We start from the raw sequence: 18,707 nt of genomic DNA on the forward strand, positions 1-18,707 counted from the left end.
TTGGAAAATATTGCAATTTCAGCAACACTAATGTCCAAAGAAACCTACACTGGCTGCATTGTTTTAAAACAAACCATAAATACATGAATGGATATATCTTGTAACTTTGCACCCCTGGTTATAAGCAAAGAGTGGATAGGAGGAAACATTGATGAAAGTCATTCTTTGAGGTCAGGTGTTTTTTTTTAAAGATATATTTGTGGCGTTTTTTGCCTTTATTGATAGGGTACAGTAATTAGACAGGAAAGGGGGAGAGAGATGGGGAGTGACACGCGACAAAGGCCGTCGGGCTCGATAGTCAAACCCGCGGCACGCCGTCTGGCTGGCCCAGGTGCCCAGACGGTTGAGCTAACCGCCCCGGGAGGTCAGGTGTTTTAAAGAGAAATCCATTGCAACACTAGGCTATATTTAATGTCACAGACCAGATAGCTGTCAAGAGTGCTTAGGCCAACCATGCACATACACATGCACATACAGCACCTGTCAAATGTGATTAGATTAGTGCACACACACACACACACACACACACACACATACATACATACATACATACATACATCTGACAAACCTTCTGTCCAGACTCAAACAAACCAGATAATGACCCAAATTCCTGCAATATATTGTATAGATCTGCACAGTATACAACATACTGTATTGTATGTGGAAACCCTTGCTGTCTTGTAAATCCAGGCCACCGCAGTGTATAGGAGTTTCTCTTTTCTATAGCTCTTAAGCTAGATGTATACTCTACCAAGCGATGTGATGCATTGTTAGCTGCAAAATCTGTTCTTTAAGACAAGTGACACCATCGTACAATGGAGTATACATTTGGCTTTAGTATTCTCTTTAGTGGCTGTTCTTTTCCTTTGTGCTTTCTCTTTCTCTTCATTAAGCCTTACTTTGTGATCTTTCTCTTTCGTTTGTCTTGCTTTTTTTACTCCTTTAATTTATTTATTTTTGTTTATTTATTTCCTCTGTTCTTCCTTCTCTTTCAACCTTGGCTTCATGGAGACTCTGTGCTGCACGAGTGTAAGTAATTCTGTGCTGTCCCCTGTCTCACCTGAGTCACCTCCACACTCTTTTGTTTTATACTTTTGTTTCTCTGTCTTTCTCTGTCCACACTGCGCCTCTTCACTGCGTCTGCCTGCTGTATTGTCCTCTGTCCTTTATCTATTTTAGAAGCATTAACAGCCCTCACTGTGTTCACATAATTGAGTCCTTGCAACGCTGACTTAAATAATACATTTGAACACTTAATCTCATTATTTCTCTCTTTCTGTGGCATTATGTCATTGAATGTGCAAATGATTGCTGTAATGGCACTCTCCTTTCCCCCAGCCACAGTGAAGTGCTCCTCACTCAGCTTGCTATACATTATCATGACCATCTTTGTAAATAACACTAATTCCATGTTCCCTAAGAATGCCTTCTAATCTAGGTTTCCCTTGATTATGATATTACTGAAAGCTATTAAACATTCCACGATTTTGCAACACATTTTTTCACTCAGTGTCAATTATCTAATGTAATCCTGGGCGCTACACTTCCTCTGCCAATCTGGGGGGCAGCAGACAGACCTGCTTCTTTTCACCTGACAGGGGAGACTTTCCCCGGCCGGACGTAGCGCGTGGAAGGAACACGTTATTCCGACCAGTTCCTTTCCTCTCCAACAGGCCCCCCGCCCCGGCTGACCAGGGGGAAGTAGTTTAGAGACCAGGATGAAATTAAAATGATTAAACAAACACATTTGGAAACTGGTACTGGTTATGGAGTCAGTTTTGCACCTTACCTTGTGTATTACTGTTTTCAAATTTCACTCACATTCTAACATATATTTGAGCCCAAGAGGGTCAAGTTGAGATAGGATAGCTTTGCCAATCCCATTAGCATCTCATAATATTCAATGCATAGTCCTTATAAAGTGTGTGTGCCTGCCTTGAGGGTTACTTAAACAAAAACACTTCGTAGTCAGCAATAATTAGATGTCTTTGATATTCTGAAGTGGTTGAATGGCTGATTAGTCACACCTATATATTGACACTCTTGTATTCCTACATGTTTTTTGAGGAAGCAATTTCATACCTGACGATATGGATATTGCCTCATTATTATCCTTTACCTCCAATCCCCCATAATGATTTAGCTTTTCATTTTAATTGTATCTATCACCAGGAAGCGAAATAATGAAGAAACAACTTTCGAAAGTAGATGGAGGTCATAACCTCTCCAGTTTGGTAATACATCAAACTTGACAGGCTGTGACAGAGCTTTATAATAGAGAGGATACAGTAGACGAATACTGGATGCCTCGCCCCGGTGCTTGCCCGTTTTTCCTCCCGGAATTTTCACCAGTGAGGGGGATAACTTTGTAATATGCTATTGGCTGTTTGTATTCTTTTTGGAAAAATATAAAAAGATACTCCTGTGGAAAGGCTATATTATTTGACTTATATTGACCCTATAAACAATTTAGTATTATTTAGTATATGTAAGGTTTTGCCCACTCAAATGGTACCTCGTCAGATAATCCCCACATATCCTACAACAACTTCTGTGAACAGACTTTACTGTAGTAGCTTTTCATAAATTATATTTGTACTTAGGCTGTCTGCTGTCATGAAAGTTTATAGTTAGAGAAATTCAAAGTCCAGCCGTCTGCTGTCCAGCCTCTCCCACCCCTCGCTGGGGAAAATTCTGTGAGGAAAACAGAAACGGGGCGAGTCATCTTGTTACCCAGTAGACCAGTAGACCTGTACAGCTTCGTAAGATACAAGATACTGTGCTGTAGATATACCGGTACACCTTAGAACCCTTAGCTTGGAGCTCTTTGGCGAGAGGTGTGGCTGATTGGCAGCTGGGGGATATGTTAACAATACTTTCTTAACTTTTTAAATCTCCTCTTGTCTTCAGATGACTCCTAAATCCAAGAGGAAAAGCATCCACAGCAGAATGTTGAGGCCAGTTTCTCGTGCCTTTGGTAAGAATATTTCATTCATTACTCTTTGTATGAGATGATGTATTGTTTCCATCACACTGTGGGTACAATATGTTTACCCAGAGGTTCTCTGAGTCTGAAGGTGTGCTGTGGAACACTGGTGCCTTGACGCAGCCATAGCGGCCACAGCTGAATGGTTAGAGAGGGTTAGAGTCAGACCCCGGCCAGAGGCTTTTGTGCTGGTTCTGGACAATGGTGTATCCGACGGACGGATAAGCGGTTGAAGATGGATGGATGGCATAAGATATGAAAAAAAAGAGAAGGATATTTACAGATAGACTTGTTGTGTGCCTCCCTCTGCATAGAGCTGTTAATGATATTGCACACCTTTTGTCTGTGGTACTTTAGCACCTACTAGTTGTTTGTGTAGGCCTACTGAAAATGCACTTTTCATCATTTTTATTTGGCGTGTGTGTGTGTGTGTGTGTGTGTGTGTGTGTGTGTGTGTGTGTGTGTGTGTGTGTGTGTGTGTGTGTGTGTGTGTGTGTGTGTGTGTGTGTGTGTGTGTGTGTGTGTGTGTGTGTGTGTGTGTGTGTGTGTGTGTGTGTGTGTGTGTGTGTGTGTGTGTGTGTGTGTGTGTGTGTGTGTGTGTGTGTGTGTGTGAGAATACCATAATACAATGTTCATGATTATGACACAGTATGTAGGTGTGCCTTGATTTAGAAAGGAAGTAGATCTTAGTGGATCCAACTGTGTGTGTGTAGCAACTATCTGATTGATCCTTCAACCAATAGAAATGGAGTTTGACCTGGACAAGGCCCTGGAAGATGTCCCAGTCAGTATGGATGACACATCTACATCCTCTCAACACCCTGCTCCCTCATCTCAGGCCCCACGCAAGGACAAGCGTCCATCAGGGGCTATGGGGGAACTACCATCTGAGGAGGGCAAGAAGCTGCATCACTTCACCAAACTACGACCCCGCAGAAACAAGAAGACCCAGTCCAGCAAGATACCTGTGAGTATATAGAACCAGGTTACCATCAATTCACTGAAGAAAAAAAATCTGCTGTTTGTTTCCTTGAATTTGACTCTTGGGCGCAGCCCAATAGAATGTGGATAACAGGATGTTGGCCCCTTTTGGTCCGCCCTCAGCCCTCCTCTTCTGGTGGGGCACTTATGTTTTCATTCCACTAATCCCCAATGTATGCACGTTCTGAATGCCCCCATGCCCCCTTCCCCGAATGCAGACATGTGTCCGATACAAGTAAAGAACCAAAATGTATTTTGGGCAACCTCAGATCTTCCTTCTGATGTATTTTTTGTGCTCTATTAGCAAATCAGCAGTGCTTCATCTCAGGACGGGGAACAGAATGGCCTCATGGGAAGAGTGGATGAAGGTGTAGATGAATTCTTTTCCAAGAAGGTCACCAAGATGGATGCCAAGTAAGAACTACATATTTTATGGGATGATGGTTCTCAGTACATCATTAATGACATCTGTAATATGTTCCACTGTAATAGAGTAATGGACTATTTCTCATTATTAATCAGTCAGTCACTTTGTAAATCTACTCTCCACTGTTATTTCAATACTGTTATTTCTTTCTTTAACTCCTGTGAGGCGTTCTCTGAAGAGCTCCGACTCTCAGGACGGAGAGAAGAAGAAAAGTAAAGGGGGATTCCTAAACCTCATCAAGTCACGCTCCAAATTTGATAAAGGTGAAAAATCGGACAAACAGGATAAATCAGAGAAGTTGGAGAAGAGCCAAGCAGCCACTCCATCCTCAGGCACATCTTCAGGCTCTTTAGGCCTTCCAACTATACCCTCCAGCATCCCAGAGGAGCCCTCCTCACCAAAGACAGCTGTTAAGAGTCCACCACTGGAGCCAAAGTCCAGGTGAACAAAGTTCAACAGGATTTTGGAAGATTTGTCCTGAACATATACATTAACACAATCCATGCCAGTACACTACAATAGAAATGCAGACCATGTGCCAGCGTTTCTATTGTAAAAAAGAAAAAAAAACTTTTTTTAAGATGCAAAATTACGTCCTGGCACAGGGGGTTATAGTGCTTAAAACGTAACCTGTCGTTCCTTGGCTTGGGTTTTAAAATCAAACAATCATGTTTGAAGACATCAAACAAACAAATGACCATGAACTAGAACACACAATAACGTGCGCTACAAACGGCAAGTTTTATGACTCTTAAACAAGCAGTTTGTTCTCACCAGCTGCCTCTCCATTATGCACTTTATATCTTCTCTACTAACTCTTGTTCTCCAGGGAGTCCAGAGAGGCCCAGAGTCGTTCCCAGCCTACAGATTACAGCAGCAGCTCAGATCGCTCAGAGGAGTTGAGGACCCCAGACTCCATGGATGAGCTGTGGGAAGGTTCAGATGGAAAGTGCAGTCCTCAGGGTGGCAGACGCTACCCTGGAGTGCAGGTGATGGGTAGCGGCCTCCTGGCAGAGATGAAAGCCAAACAGGAAAGGAGAGCACATAAGGTGAGAGGATTTTTGTTTATCTTATCTAGGTATTTATTCTTACTGGTACAGTACACAGAAGAGTTATTGTAAATATGTACATTTTAGATGTATATAAATGTGTATATGTATATGTACGTACATACAGAGAGAAAGTGCACAAAATCTAAATTAAGCGACACCATCATGATTACGTATAAAGACACTAGCAGTCAGGTATTCTTAGCAATTCTCAGCATTCAAAATAAATATTTACAAGTTACATTCATTATTAATAATCTAATGCTTGAGTCAGGGTCATGGGCTTGGGGATTTTTGGGGGTGGGTGTGGTTTGTGTGGCAGTTACTAGCACTATGACACGGAAAAAAATATGGCCTTTTCATCTGGTTGAATGCATTTGTTTTCCCACAACAACATAATTTTACGGAAGCAGTACTGCACATGCGGACGGGGGTCCACATGGAAGAAGAGAAAAACAAGCACTCTCAATCTAAATAATGCAGTTTACCGGGTGCACGGCTCACGAAGAATCGCTGTAATAGAGAATGCTGAGGTTCCAAACGGGGCTAGCGGGTACCAGACAGTAATGCAGTTTGCCGGGAAATGCTCTCAATATCTGAAAGATCAGACCATAGCCACATAGTCTCAGGTATTACACCTCATACTTGTGTGCTCATGTGTGGTAATAACCAACTGAAATTATGGAATCCAACGGCTTCCTCAAAGATAAAAATGATGGAAAATAAAAGATGGAAAATGGTCTGCAGCGATGTCGAGTGAACCCTGAGTTGTAATAAATGGCCTAAACATGCCAGAACATTTTTATGATCCTTTAATACTCTGTGTTTTTGTGTGTGAAAAACACATGGAATAATGTTAAGAGGTTTATGGATGTTTGCAGTGATGGGCTTTCTTTTGCCTTGTATCTGTTGGCCTAAAGCTGGAGGGCTGCCTGCATTCTGTTGGATGGGGCTAACTGCCAGGTGTGTGTGTGCGTTTCATGCTAGAAACAGATGACTCCTGTAAGAATTGGCTGTGTGGGCTGTGACATTAACATTCATTACACAAGGCTGCCCCCTTCCTGTTAAAGTGTTCAACTGCAACAGGCTCTGTGCATCATACTGAGTGCTAATCAGACAAAGTTATGGAAATCTGAAACGGAAACAGGAAACGGGTACTGTGTGTGCCACCTTCTGGAAACCTTGGACTACAGTTATGTATTAGTATAAAGTATAAGTAATGTCAAACTGCCATCTTATGAACATCAGCACTGATGTTACTAACCCAACAGTTTTCTCGTTTTTCTAGTCTTCCAGCCCCGACAGAACTGACAGCAATGGAACTGGTGAGCTACCTAAAAAACTAATTTGTCAGTTACTACGGTACATGCACCCGTCATCCTACAATGCATAAAATGTATATATATATTTTTTTTTATGATTATTTTGCTTAATTACTTTAGTAATATATTAGTTTATATTTTCATGGTTTACAAATATGTTGATACTGAAAATTAAGAAAACCTCGTGTTTTGAAAACAAAGCAATACTGCCTCATCGAAGTTGGTGTTGTGACCTTATATATTGTCAATTACTTGCATGAGAGGGGGAGAGGTGGTGGAGTTACAGTAGCTGCTGTAGCTGACAGTTTTAGGGTCCAATGGAGGTTTTGTCCGATGCGCTTTTTACTTATTTTCATTGGTACAATATTCTTTTAACCAACACACAGACTTCTAGGGTGTTCAATAGCACTGATTTATGCAACACAAAAAAAAATCTAAAACCTCAAAAATTGATTTAGGTGGTTTCAGAGAGTGTACAGAGAGAGAATACAGACAAATAGGTCCTTAAAAGGTCCATTTGTTTACAATTTAACACTGTGCACATGGATTTCACTGTATACTGTATATCAGTGGTGGACTGTACATTTGTATTTTTGGATACTTTTAACAAAGACAAATATGTCTACTTCACTGTGTGTAAGCAGCCAAGCCCCAGAGTCCCACTCCAGAGGGCCGGTCCTCATCACCCAGTGGTTCAGTGTGTAAGTCCGACCCTGTGACCACTGGTTCCCCTGAGAAGACGCCTCCTCGTGCTGAGGCCAAGCCTGAAACGTCTCTTCGTCTCCGTGCCACCTCGTCTTCCAACACTCCTGGGGGGCTAGTCAGCCCCAAGCCCCCCTTGCCCCAGGGGAGCAAGCCAGCCCTAGCCGCACGCCCCAGCATCCCACAGAAGCCAAGGACCACCAGTAGCAAGAGCTTAGGTACAGTGGAGTACAGTGATTCTCAAACCTTTTCACGTCAAAGACCCCCAAATAATATGCTCTTTAGATTAAGTTTAAGATTTTGTGCCAGCGTTTGCATTAAAAAAATACAAAAACAAGATAAAAAGGCAGAACTAAAAGCTCTCAACGTGTTGCAATGTGACATGCTGAGAGCTTGTATATACAGTATGTCAAGTGATTATACTTGGACATATTGGTCATACATTTTATGGCTTGGCATAATATAATAATCCATCTTTAAAAATACCAATTTTGGTTGCCGTAATTTGTACCTTTAGTGGATGATGGTACATATTTATTCATATTATGTGGATATTGTGACAAGTTTGAGTCCTTCTCCTTAGTTCCTGTTGCCTGCCTTTCTCCCTGGCAGATGACAGTTCAGACTCCACCAGCAGTGGCAGTGTTTCTCCTAAGCTTGCAGTTCTCCCTCCCAATCTAAAGAGAGGATCGTCAGAGAAAGATAAAGAAGGTCAATCCAGTGCACATAAAACCACTACAGCAGCTCAGGAAGGTAGGCCACAAACTCAAAATGTTACTGCATATTAATAATTTAACATCCTTGAGCTTGAGAGTGACAGTTTCTCTCCACAATCATCTCATCACATTCCTCAACTTCAAGTTTAGGCTACTTAATGACACATGGTGAGATCGCACATTAAGTGCCGTTATGTCAGCACCTTATCAACATTGTCTCCATGCTACCATAGTACCAGAGGTACTGTCAGCTCAGAAGGGAAGGCACGTTTATTTTTGTTCACTCGACATTCCATTTTGGTCACACTACAGTAATTATTTGCACTCGCACATAAAGCGCCATTATCGTAACTTACATTATTTGGTTTAGTCTGGCCGCCCGCCATACATGTAAATCAAGTGAAATAACAAATAAATGTATGTTTTATCCATGTTTTGATCTGATCATGTCGATTGTCGATAGCCTGCCTACTCATGTTAGCATGAAGTGTCGAGTGTGACACTGGAGCATCTACGTGCGTTCAATGTGCTGTTTTCAATCTCTTGTATCTCCAAATCGACACCCGGAATGGCGTTTCTGGTCGAAACCATGTTTATTCAACGGCTGATAGCCAGTGTTGTGATAGTCGCTGCACACAGCGAGAGATCAACAACCGGTCAAGCTGGCGGGGAATAACTAACATAACCAACACACCTCTATCATCTCTCTCTCTCACTCTCTCTCGCTCTGTCTGTCTGTCTGTGTCTCTCTCTCCTTCCGTCCCCCCGCTCTCCCTCCAGTGAGGACTGTGCCTGTGTCAGATTGTTCTCAGCGACCCAGCCATCACCGGACCAACTCTGACGACCATCATCCTTCGTTCAGGACAAAGGACAGATCCCCCAGCCAGGACAAGGACAAGGACAGATCCCCCAGCCATGACAAGGACAAGGACAGGCGAGCCGGCAATAAATCGTCAGACTCTGGGGAAGAGGGTGAAAAAGACTTCATTTTAATATGAAGTCATATTAAATTTAGTGAGCAAAAAAAACGTTCAAGTTTTAATCTGTGGAAAATGACGGATATGTATGTATTTGAATTTGAGGTTGTATTGAGGAGTATCTCATGACATAAACCTCAAACTAGAAGTGTTCATGTCATATGAAGACCAACTGAGATATCCTGTAATATCATTATGGATTCTAATGAAATAAGGAAAAAGCTTTAGATGTTCATAGTCTGCATAAAGGACGGAATTTGATTCCCTTTCAATTTGATTCCCTCCGACATTCAAATGGCATGTCACTAAAGTAAAAATCTAACTGGCCTAGATTTCACAAGAGCTTCCCTTTTACCAAGAGTTTCTATCTCTTGATTTACTACTAATTTGCTTGTCTCTGATGTCAGGTGGAAAACGTTTATTTTAAAAGCAACAGCTTTTCAGGGATTAAGGGGAAAAAGTTGATTTTATTTTTTCCCACCCGAGCATAATTTAGTTTTTGAAGTTATACATAGAATGTGTTTTGAATGAAAGTTATGGACTGAATGGTTATAAAGTGTTTGACCCCATAAAGGTAAATGAAAATCATTACTTTAATTTAATACCGGTAGTTTAATTTATTACAGCAGCATTTTTGGAAATGTAGCCAAGGAAGAAATCAGCACCTGTGTAAAACTGTTGTGTTACAGCCGTGCAGTAGCTTCTCTCCCTGGGACCAAACACACAATAACAAAACAATAACAAAATCACTGTACTGTATTTGAACCCTATTATGCTACCAGACCTATTCCAATAGAGGGTATGCGCATGCATAAGGTTAGTGGCAAATCAAGTGGCAAAGCGAGTTTAACATTGTTTAATGCTTAATGCAATCAGAAAGACTTTTCTGTTTGGATGTATGGGCTGTCAAGGCCAGAAAGTAGTTTTTTGCTACGCAGCAGGCGTTCCCGGCTTCCAGCATAACTTCCGTATAATGATGTTGCGTGCATACCCTCTATAGGAGTTTTCTTTCAATATACTGTATGTGTCCAAAACACACTTTTGTTATTGTTTCCATTGGTTTGTGAAACCATTATGCAAAATGTCCTTTAACAGGAAAGTATAGGTTCAGCTGAAAATATCAGCACACAGAAATTATGGTAAACACACCTGTTGGATTCAAGTGTGTCTACTTTAAGCGTGAGAGTTGGAGTGACCATATGAAGTGTTGCTTTGAGAGGACTGTGGTACACTTACACTAAACGCAGTGGTAATAAAGTAATAAAGGCTTAAGCACTGTTAACTAGCACTCTTCACTGTGGAAGGAACAACCTTCTCAATTTAGTTTTATACACCTGCTGGGGCTTGCTCAATGAGAGATAATGAATGCACATCTTAAAGGGCATCATGAGGTGCTAACTGCTAACATGCATCACTGTGGCTCTGGCATTTAAAGTCATGACAAGAAATGTTTTATATCTAATTTATATGACTTTAGAATGCTTTAGGCCAAGCACCCGCAGCAGGTATGTTCCTCAGTAGTTAAAAACATTCAGCAACAAGATCTAGAATGGCTCTGCTTTTCATGAGGATGCAAAAAAGATGCTAAAGCATGCTGCCTCCTTGGAACATTCTTTAATGTACTGATGGTCTAGTGAAGGCAAGGAACCAATTGAAAAAGGAAAAACCACAAAGAGCTTTCGAGTGTCATGGAAGTTAACTCCATGTATACTGCCATGACTTCCAAGCATTGCAGGTTTCATGATCGATATTTGATGGACATCCTCTTCGTTGGGCTCCTTGTTTAAAAGCAAAACACTGAGGAAACTCCAGCCCTCCAACACCCTTCTTTCTCTGCATTTAACAAAGCAAGGTTTGTAATGAATATAGGGCTGAGTTCAATTCACTTCTTATTCATTTAATAATGTGATTTTTTGAAATTCAATTGTTGGAGAACGTTTGATATCAGAAGGCCAACATTGTGTCACTTAAATAAATGTGAAGAAAGTGAATTGAGGCCAGACCTCTTCTGTTAAGTATTGAAACACTAATACAGTTCTCAGGCATATTGATCTTCCACTTTGAGATGTACCGTAGATACCCTTTTCACAGGCTGAGTTCATTAAAAAAAACATCACCTTTAACCACTAACATGTTAAAAATAATTACATGGGGGAAACTCATGCTACAGTACTGTATATGTAGTCAAAAGATCAAGTATTGTGATAGTGATGTTTGATTTTGAACCAACCTTCAACAAATAACAGATCTACAAGCTTTAGACATGTTTTGAATCTTCACCAATAATGGCATGCCTAAAATAGGAACACCAGGTTTAAAATATAATTGTAATAATTTGGGCCATTCATATGTTCCCATATTTTCTTTTGACTACATTTTTTTTTTTATTGTGCCAAGTTGTACTGCTTCTAGCATTCAAGGTGGAAGTGCAACAATCCAGCACAGTGCTGTTCAGTCATTTATGGGTGGGCATGGTACATCTTGTATCCTACAAGGGTCTAATTCTCATCAGGGCCAAAGGTCCTATAATTGCTGCACCTTTTCCTGTAGTATTCATCTCTGTCTTTCTGTGAGTTTACTGTCAGATTTTTGCTTCTTTCTGTGATAATAATGGCTTGAAAAACAAAACAAAAAAAATATATAAGTTTGCTGGTGTTGTACATAGTACTTGTCCATGATGTCAAGGAATGAATGCTTTATCTCAGCTCCAGAAGTCAAACCCAAGCGTTTTGTTTGGAGATGTCAAATTCAGGTGGTTTGGGAGATTAAAACGCTTGACATACTTTGCGATATGTGTAAGTAAACCATTTTGTCGCTATGTATATTATTAGATTTTTTTAAAAACATTTTCCTGATGTAAGGAAATTATAGCTTTCTCTCAAAAACAAAATCTGGATTAAACCTCACCCTGCTTCCCCCATTTTCAGAGCATCTGGCTGTGTTTTTGATAAACTGTGTAAAACGATCATGTTAAACCTTTATGATTGAATCCATATCTTCTCAGTCCTCTGCTTACACTTGATGTTACTGCTATTCTCTCATTTGACAATTTTGTGTTGACTCGAATATTTGATTTATTTAAAGGGGGATGTAGAATGGTGCAAGATAAAGTAACCAATAGCAGTCGGGACTGTGTGTCTGCCTGCATGATATGACTGTGAGTTGCACTGTATATTTGTTCTTTCATGTAGGTACAGTATGTGTGTGTGTGTATATATGTATGTGTAATATTTGCACATGATATACACTGATATATACACACACACGCACACATACATACACACGTTTGTGAACACAGCATCTATATTGTTTTGGTACTAAGCACACTACTAAAATAGGGGTTTGTATCGTATTTTTATTTGGAATAAAAAGAAGAAATCCAAACAGTGGCCGGTGATGTTTCTGACACATTGTTATTTTTCATAATAGGCCTACATGTGTTTATAATACATACTGTAAAGTAATGCTTTGGCATTATTGATTTGTCATTACACGCAGTCAATTGTTGTTTTCATGATGAGAAAAAAGAAAAACTGCAAAAACACAGGTTTTTGGTATTGAACTGGAAAATGAGGAGAAATAATTGTATTTAATCATTCCACCTGCTCATCTTGTCAGATGTGTTATGCAGTGCAGTATTTGTTCCATTTGGTCATTAATGTTTCACTAAATCATTCTACTGATGTTTGACATTTCTCCATGTGAATATTTATACTGATTAAAATAATTTTACAGGCTTGAAAAGGCATTGTCGCTTTTTTCCACATCGTTGCAATGTTTTCCTTACTTACACAGTTGTAATATAATATAATAGCCACTAGATGGCAACAGTACTATGACATTTGACAGTAGCTCTACTCACCCCCCCCCCCCCCCCCTCCCTCTCTCTCTTTCACACACACACACACACACACACACACACACACACACACACACACACACTTTTGTATGTACTAAATGGGGAGGGCTCATGATGTGTCTCAAACATACCTGACTGAACAGTGCAGTTGCCAGCATTGCCCTTACTGTAAGCACTCGTGGATACTGTAGACGAGTAACATTGTTATCCTGTAAGTAAGGCTTCTGTTTTTTGAAATGGAGAGTGCTTTTGAAAACTTGGATGCAGCAGGTTTTTTTGAGATTTGGCAACACTTTGATGCAGATGGTAAGGACGGTTTAATAATTTATGACATGTAAATAACATTTGTAGGCTACATAAACATGATATAGATGCATTGTTGTGAGGTTTTGATTATTGTTCACTAACATGTTTCATTTTAATACGTAGGCTATTCCTTAATTTAATGGATATGACCTTGTGCCAAAAAAGCTTTCACAGTCAGCACAGTCAGTTTTTAATACATAGTAGGCTACATAAATAAAACAGACAACCAAAACAATATTAGTGAGTGAATATGTTTTTGTTTTTTTTGCAGATAATGGCTACATTGAGGGCAAGGAGCTTGACGACTTTTTTCAATACATGATGCGGATCCTGGGTCCGGTAAGCAGGATTATATGTTTAATTAATAGAAAAACATGACCCAACACAACATTACACAATCACTTGTTTATGGCATGTTGCTCCTTCTGAAGTGGAGTAGTAGCCTGCAATGTAATTCCTCAATGCATATGACACATCATACACTAGATCACAAGGTAAATCACATTTAATGTACTGTTAATCAGAAATGTGTTCCTTTTTTCCAATGTAATGCTGATAATGTGAGTAAGTGCTACTTGTTATTAGTTACTAGGCTTACTGCATAATCATGCAGTGTAGAAATAAATTATACACTGATATATTCTGTTTTAGACGAGACACTACACAGACAATGGTTTCAATTAACTGAAGTGGATGTAGCTGAGCCCGAGCCTTACGAATCATGTCCAGTTCTCTGGATGGGTGGGGTGATATTAACAATGTTACATACAACACAATTATGGTCCTCTGGTTTCTGTCAGGCAAGGCAGACGACAGCCCTTCCACGCACAACTGTCTGAAAAATATTGTGTGCCAAGACGGTGTATTGGCAGATTTGGCACCAATGGCCACGGGTTACTATAGATACAAGTGACCACAGGTTAACTTCTTTTTCTTTATTGACCTAATTGATCTCTTCATTAGCCACACTAGGATATAGGACCATACATTTCACAGGCTTGGTTCACACCCCCTGTTCTCCGCAGTCACAGTGGAACAGGAGTTCAGATATGTCTTTACTGTACCATGATACAGATCAAGATCACCTACACCGGTTTATGAAAATAATCTTTATTTTTTTCCTTTTTCAAATCACAAATTAGATAAGTGACTATCTATCTATAAATGTCTCTGTATGTCTGTCTCTGTGTGTGTAATCCACGTAACTCGAGAACCCACCGTTTTCAAATTCGACACACACGTTCCACACCACTGCAGGGGGTGCAGTGCTCGGTGTCGAGTCGGTCGGACCCGCTGTTGTCCAGAACCGCCCCAAAAAGGCCTCTGCCCGAGCTCTGGACCAAGGCGTCCATATATGGAGCTGGCCTGTTCTGACCTCACAACACTCACACATATTTGGGCATGCCTGACACAGAACTCCACAAGCTGGCTGCATATACTCCATATTTGGGCATGCCTTACAAAGAACTCCATATATGGGCATAATAGGGAGACAGACATAATATCTGGGTGGAGAATGAATTTCCAACTTGCATCGTTCCAAATAGGCCAGCTGTAGAGGCCCCACGGGCACCGTTCTAGTTTGTTAAATGCATATAGTCCGGTGATATGATAATGTATATTTGGAAAGTGAAAGTATATTTTCCGCATGCAGCCTTGCTTATAGTGGGGCTTTCAAGGCAACATGGCATGAAGCTATAGTTTTAGCTAAAGCGTGGATGCAAAAAAAATATAAAATATAACTATCATCAGTAATCTCTAGGTTGTGATGTCACATAAAGTAATATGAATTGAATCAAGAATAAACAGATGATATAGTTAAGCCTATACTTGTGCAAAACATTATGCAGTGTAGCTGAGCTACAAAAGGTTGTAGATAGACAACTCACATCACCAGTTGTTAATTACTACTTGTTTCCCCTCAGCCAATGAAATCCGGCCACTCGTTTTTCTCACCTGTCCCCATAACTCTATGGCGACTAGGCTGTCCCTCATTTGTTCTTCTTGTGACCAGCCAATCACATTTTGTCTTCACTCTCTTTATATACTCCTCTGTTTCAGTTGATCTCAACCAGTGTTGTTTCAAGCCTTCCCGTGCAGGCGTGCACACAGCCCTCCAGTTCTGTCTGTGTCCATTATAGAGTTTTGTTGCTGAACTCCCCTTGGCTGTTTTATTTAAAGATTTTGTATCTTAGCAGGGTTTTCATACAACTGGTTGCATCTGCACTTGCACTTGTATCCTGCATATTGAGTATGTCATAGAACACCATCTGGTTACATGTGATTTCAATTTGTTTAGGTGTTTTATTATTTAAAACAAAGATCTCATAATTAATAAAAACAAATGTTTATCTATTCTATGACAAAGGAGAAGATAACAGAAGAGAGGGTCCAGAGACTGAAGCAGAGGTTCATGGCAGCCTATGACGTTACTGCTGACGGCAAATTACAGATTCAAGAGGTATAGTGCAATGTGTATGTTATACTCTATTCAGTCTATTGTCAATAAAAGGTCTCTTGCTATTTCTGTCTTTGTCTCTCTATGGGTTTAGTCACAGAACTTTAAATCATAATGTAATTAAGATAGCCAAGGTGAAGAAACCTGAACACACTAGTGATAATTGGGTCATTCAGTTAAATGCATGCAACAGAACTGTTCATTGGTTGAACCTTTCCAGATAATTCATTATTGAATCTTGAAGTAACATACTATAAGTACAAGTAAGACGCGCAAATGCGGGAAGCGAACTGTGTGTGTGTGTGTGTGTGTGTGTGTGTGTGTGTGTGTGTGTGTGTGTGTGTGTGTGTGTGTGTGTGTGTGTGTGTGTGTGTGTGTGTGTGTGTGTGTGTGTGTGTGTGTGTGTGTGTGTGTGTGTGTGTGTGTGTGTGTGTGTGTGTGTGTGTGTGTGTGTGTGTGTGTGTGTGTGTGTGTGTGTGTGTGTGTGTGTGTGTGTGTGTGTGTGTGTGCGCGCTACAGCTCCGCCCTCTGGTGGCGGGCGGGTGGTGTCACAGCGGGACAGACAGATATGATCTGCAGGGTACATTCGCAACTAACATGATGATGAGGACATGATGAATCTTGTCTGCTGCAGCATAATTCAGTCAGAGATTCTGTCCACCTGCTGCACCAAAGCTGTCTAACCGTCTAAGGACATGATATTGCACTTTTAAACTGAAATGAATGTGAGTCAGCTCTTGGCTGAATATACCCCTTAATGGCATCGAATTAGAGGCCAGACTATTAATGCAATACATTATAGTTCCAGTGGTGGAAAATCAAATGTTTTGAAAGGCAATGAATGTCTGCTCCTAAGTGCTATAGTGATGAAATAGTGGCCTAATGCGGTAAAAGCTTGGCCCCTTTCATTTGAACTTGCCCCGCCCAGCACAGCTGAAGCTCTCAATGCAGCATTGGTACGGACATGATCAGGCTTTTCTGCAAACCACAGTATCCTGTGTGAGGAGTATGTCTCAACAGAGCGGTTACCCTCAGTGGCTTCAGTTAGTATGCCACACTGAAAGCACAAGTACATAATGGATACTTTTTGTAATTTGGAATTAATGTATTGTTATAATTAGTCATGCTGTCTTTACTAGAATACCAAGTCTATCAAGTATCAATGTATTTGAATTACATTTTTGAAAACCTCCATTATGTTATCTTACCCTTACCCTAGACAGGGGGTCGTAACACTTGCATTAAATAAATTATAGTAAAGTTAGACTTTTGTACTACTGTCAGGACATTTTTGATTATTGGCTCTCCTTTCTTACTGGGAAGTTCTTTCAAATTGTGTTTATAGTCGTAGAGGAATAGTTTCCTTGTGAATGATGGCAAGAAACATATTTCTTGGCATCATGGTCTGAATCCTCCCCGTCTTATATACTTAGCATTTGGCATGGCTGCTGCTGCATTGCACTGTGATCTTCTACTACTGTAATGTTCTGCAGCAATGTTCATTGGTATTCTAGGGTGCTCATTGGTTGCAGTCCAGTTTAATCTGCTAATGCACGGCCAATATGATTAACTACGGAGAGTTTGTGGGGGATGCAGCTGAGGAGATGTTGAGTCATGCCAAGAAAAGAGCTGATGTTTGTACCTTATGGAACACTGGTTTACAACATGCTGCATATCCTGCAAATATATTGACTCAAAAAGTTCTATGCCATGTCTACATGCTATGTCTAATCTGAGTGACTAGTCTAAACACAAAGGGATGACAGTGCAAGAGCTGAGAGCAGTACTGAGGCTGTAACATGTGGTCAATGGTGTATGTATTATACATGCACGCTCACATTTTCGTTTTTGTGTACACAGTTTTCGTACACGGTTTTCCTGACACTTCACTGTAAATCCCATTACCACTACTGTGACGTTATAATGATTAAACAAATGTATAACAAATAAATATTAACCAACCACTGTTGACGGTTCTTATTCCTGCCCTCACACCTGGGGCCCAGTTGGCCAACATGATCCTTCCTGAGGATGAGAACTTCCTCTTAATCTTCCGTAGAGAGGCTTCTCTGAACAATAGTGTCGACTTCATGAAGGTGAGAGGTCAAAGTTTATTATTTTTAATGATTTTGAGCTACGGACCATAACCTTAAACTCAACTTAAACCATTATCTCTTAAGAACTGGATTTATTTTATTTAAAGCTGCAATCATATATTATTATAAATAAAATGTTATCTTAAACCATTAAAGACCACCTTTACGCCCCAAACCACACCACATGCAACTCCTTGCGTTTGACCTTAAAACTAGGAGTTGCATTGGTGTGGGCTTTAGAGAAGGCTGCACAATATATCGTTATCGTATTGTTATCGAGGTATGTCCAATATCAGTATCGCAAAAAAGCAACGGTATCACAATATATGTCGTCGATATATCTAAAATAAGTAGCATATCTGCAGTGGTTGAAGGTGGTTTACCTCAGGGCGGATTGGAAATTCCAGCCTGGACAGTTTTTCACTGAAAAACTGATTAAAAAAAAAGAGATGAATGACAAAATTACGGAAGCTGTGAATTTGATCAACTTCACTTCATGAAATTTGTTGATTTGTAGATAATGCCATCGTAGACGAAATTACATAATCCAAAGCAATAACACAAGAACAAATTAAATATAAATGTATAAGCCCAGTCCACACCAGTGTTCACAACGCAACATCGCGACTAGTAACTAGAATTGAAGTCTGTATTGAACCGCTGCAGGTCTGCAACAATTTGCAACTGCAACTACTTGCAACAGTTGCAATTGGTTGCAGTTGCAAATTGTTGCATTGTGAATCATTGGTGTGGACTGGGATTTATGTTGTGCAATAAAGAATACATGTAAATATGAACTGACTTAAGTCTAAAGTTGTGCAAAATTGC

General features: G+C 40.3%; 2 protein-coding genes across 4 annotated transcripts in view; one reads left to right on the forward strand and one right to left on the reverse strand.

Moving 5' to 3' along the window:
* col14a1a (collagen, type XIV, alpha 1a) overlaps positions 1-18,707 on the reverse strand; it is a 594,115-nt gene that overhangs the window by 197,711 nt on the left and 377,697 nt on the right. The gene's annotated exons all lie outside the window — the stretch shown is intronic.
* Positions 1-18,707, forward strand: part of LOC310856297 (F-actin-uncapping protein LRRC16A-like) — a 91,134-nt gene that overhangs the window by 66,403 nt on the left and 6,024 nt on the right. The window contains exons 30-42 of one of the 3 annotated variants that reach the window (XM_083761629.1): positions 1,012-1,029; positions 2,911-2,977; positions 3,730-3,953; positions 4,272-4,381; positions 4,560-4,835; positions 5,224-5,443; positions 6,732-6,768; positions 7,410-7,685; positions 8,080-8,220; positions 8,964-9,155; positions 13,597-13,664; positions 15,694-15,786; positions 17,790-17,879. In XM_083761629.1, coding sequence (XP_083617755.1) covers positions 1,012-1,029; positions 2,911-2,977; positions 3,730-3,953; positions 4,272-4,381; positions 4,560-4,835; positions 5,224-5,443; positions 6,732-6,768; positions 7,410-7,685; positions 8,080-8,220; positions 8,964-9,155; positions 13,597-13,664; positions 15,694-15,786; positions 17,790-17,879 — 1,812 coding nt within the window. Of the gene's footprint in view, positions 1-1,011; positions 1,030-2,910; positions 2,978-3,729; positions 3,954-4,271; positions 4,382-4,559; positions 4,836-5,223; positions 5,444-6,731; positions 6,769-7,409; positions 7,686-8,079; positions 8,221-8,963; positions 12,883-13,596; positions 13,665-15,693; positions 15,787-17,789; positions 17,880-18,707 lie in introns of those variants that run through there. The other 2 variants (XM_083761630.1, XM_083761631.1) reach the window with 2 other exon arrangements.

Source organism: Protomyctophum parallelum (genome assembly GCF_964188405.1).
Source record: "Protomyctophum parallelum genome assembly, chromosome: 3".
NCBI classification, from domain to species: domain Eukaryota; kingdom Metazoa; phylum Chordata; class Actinopteri; order Myctophiformes; family Myctophidae; genus Protomyctophum; species Protomyctophum parallelum.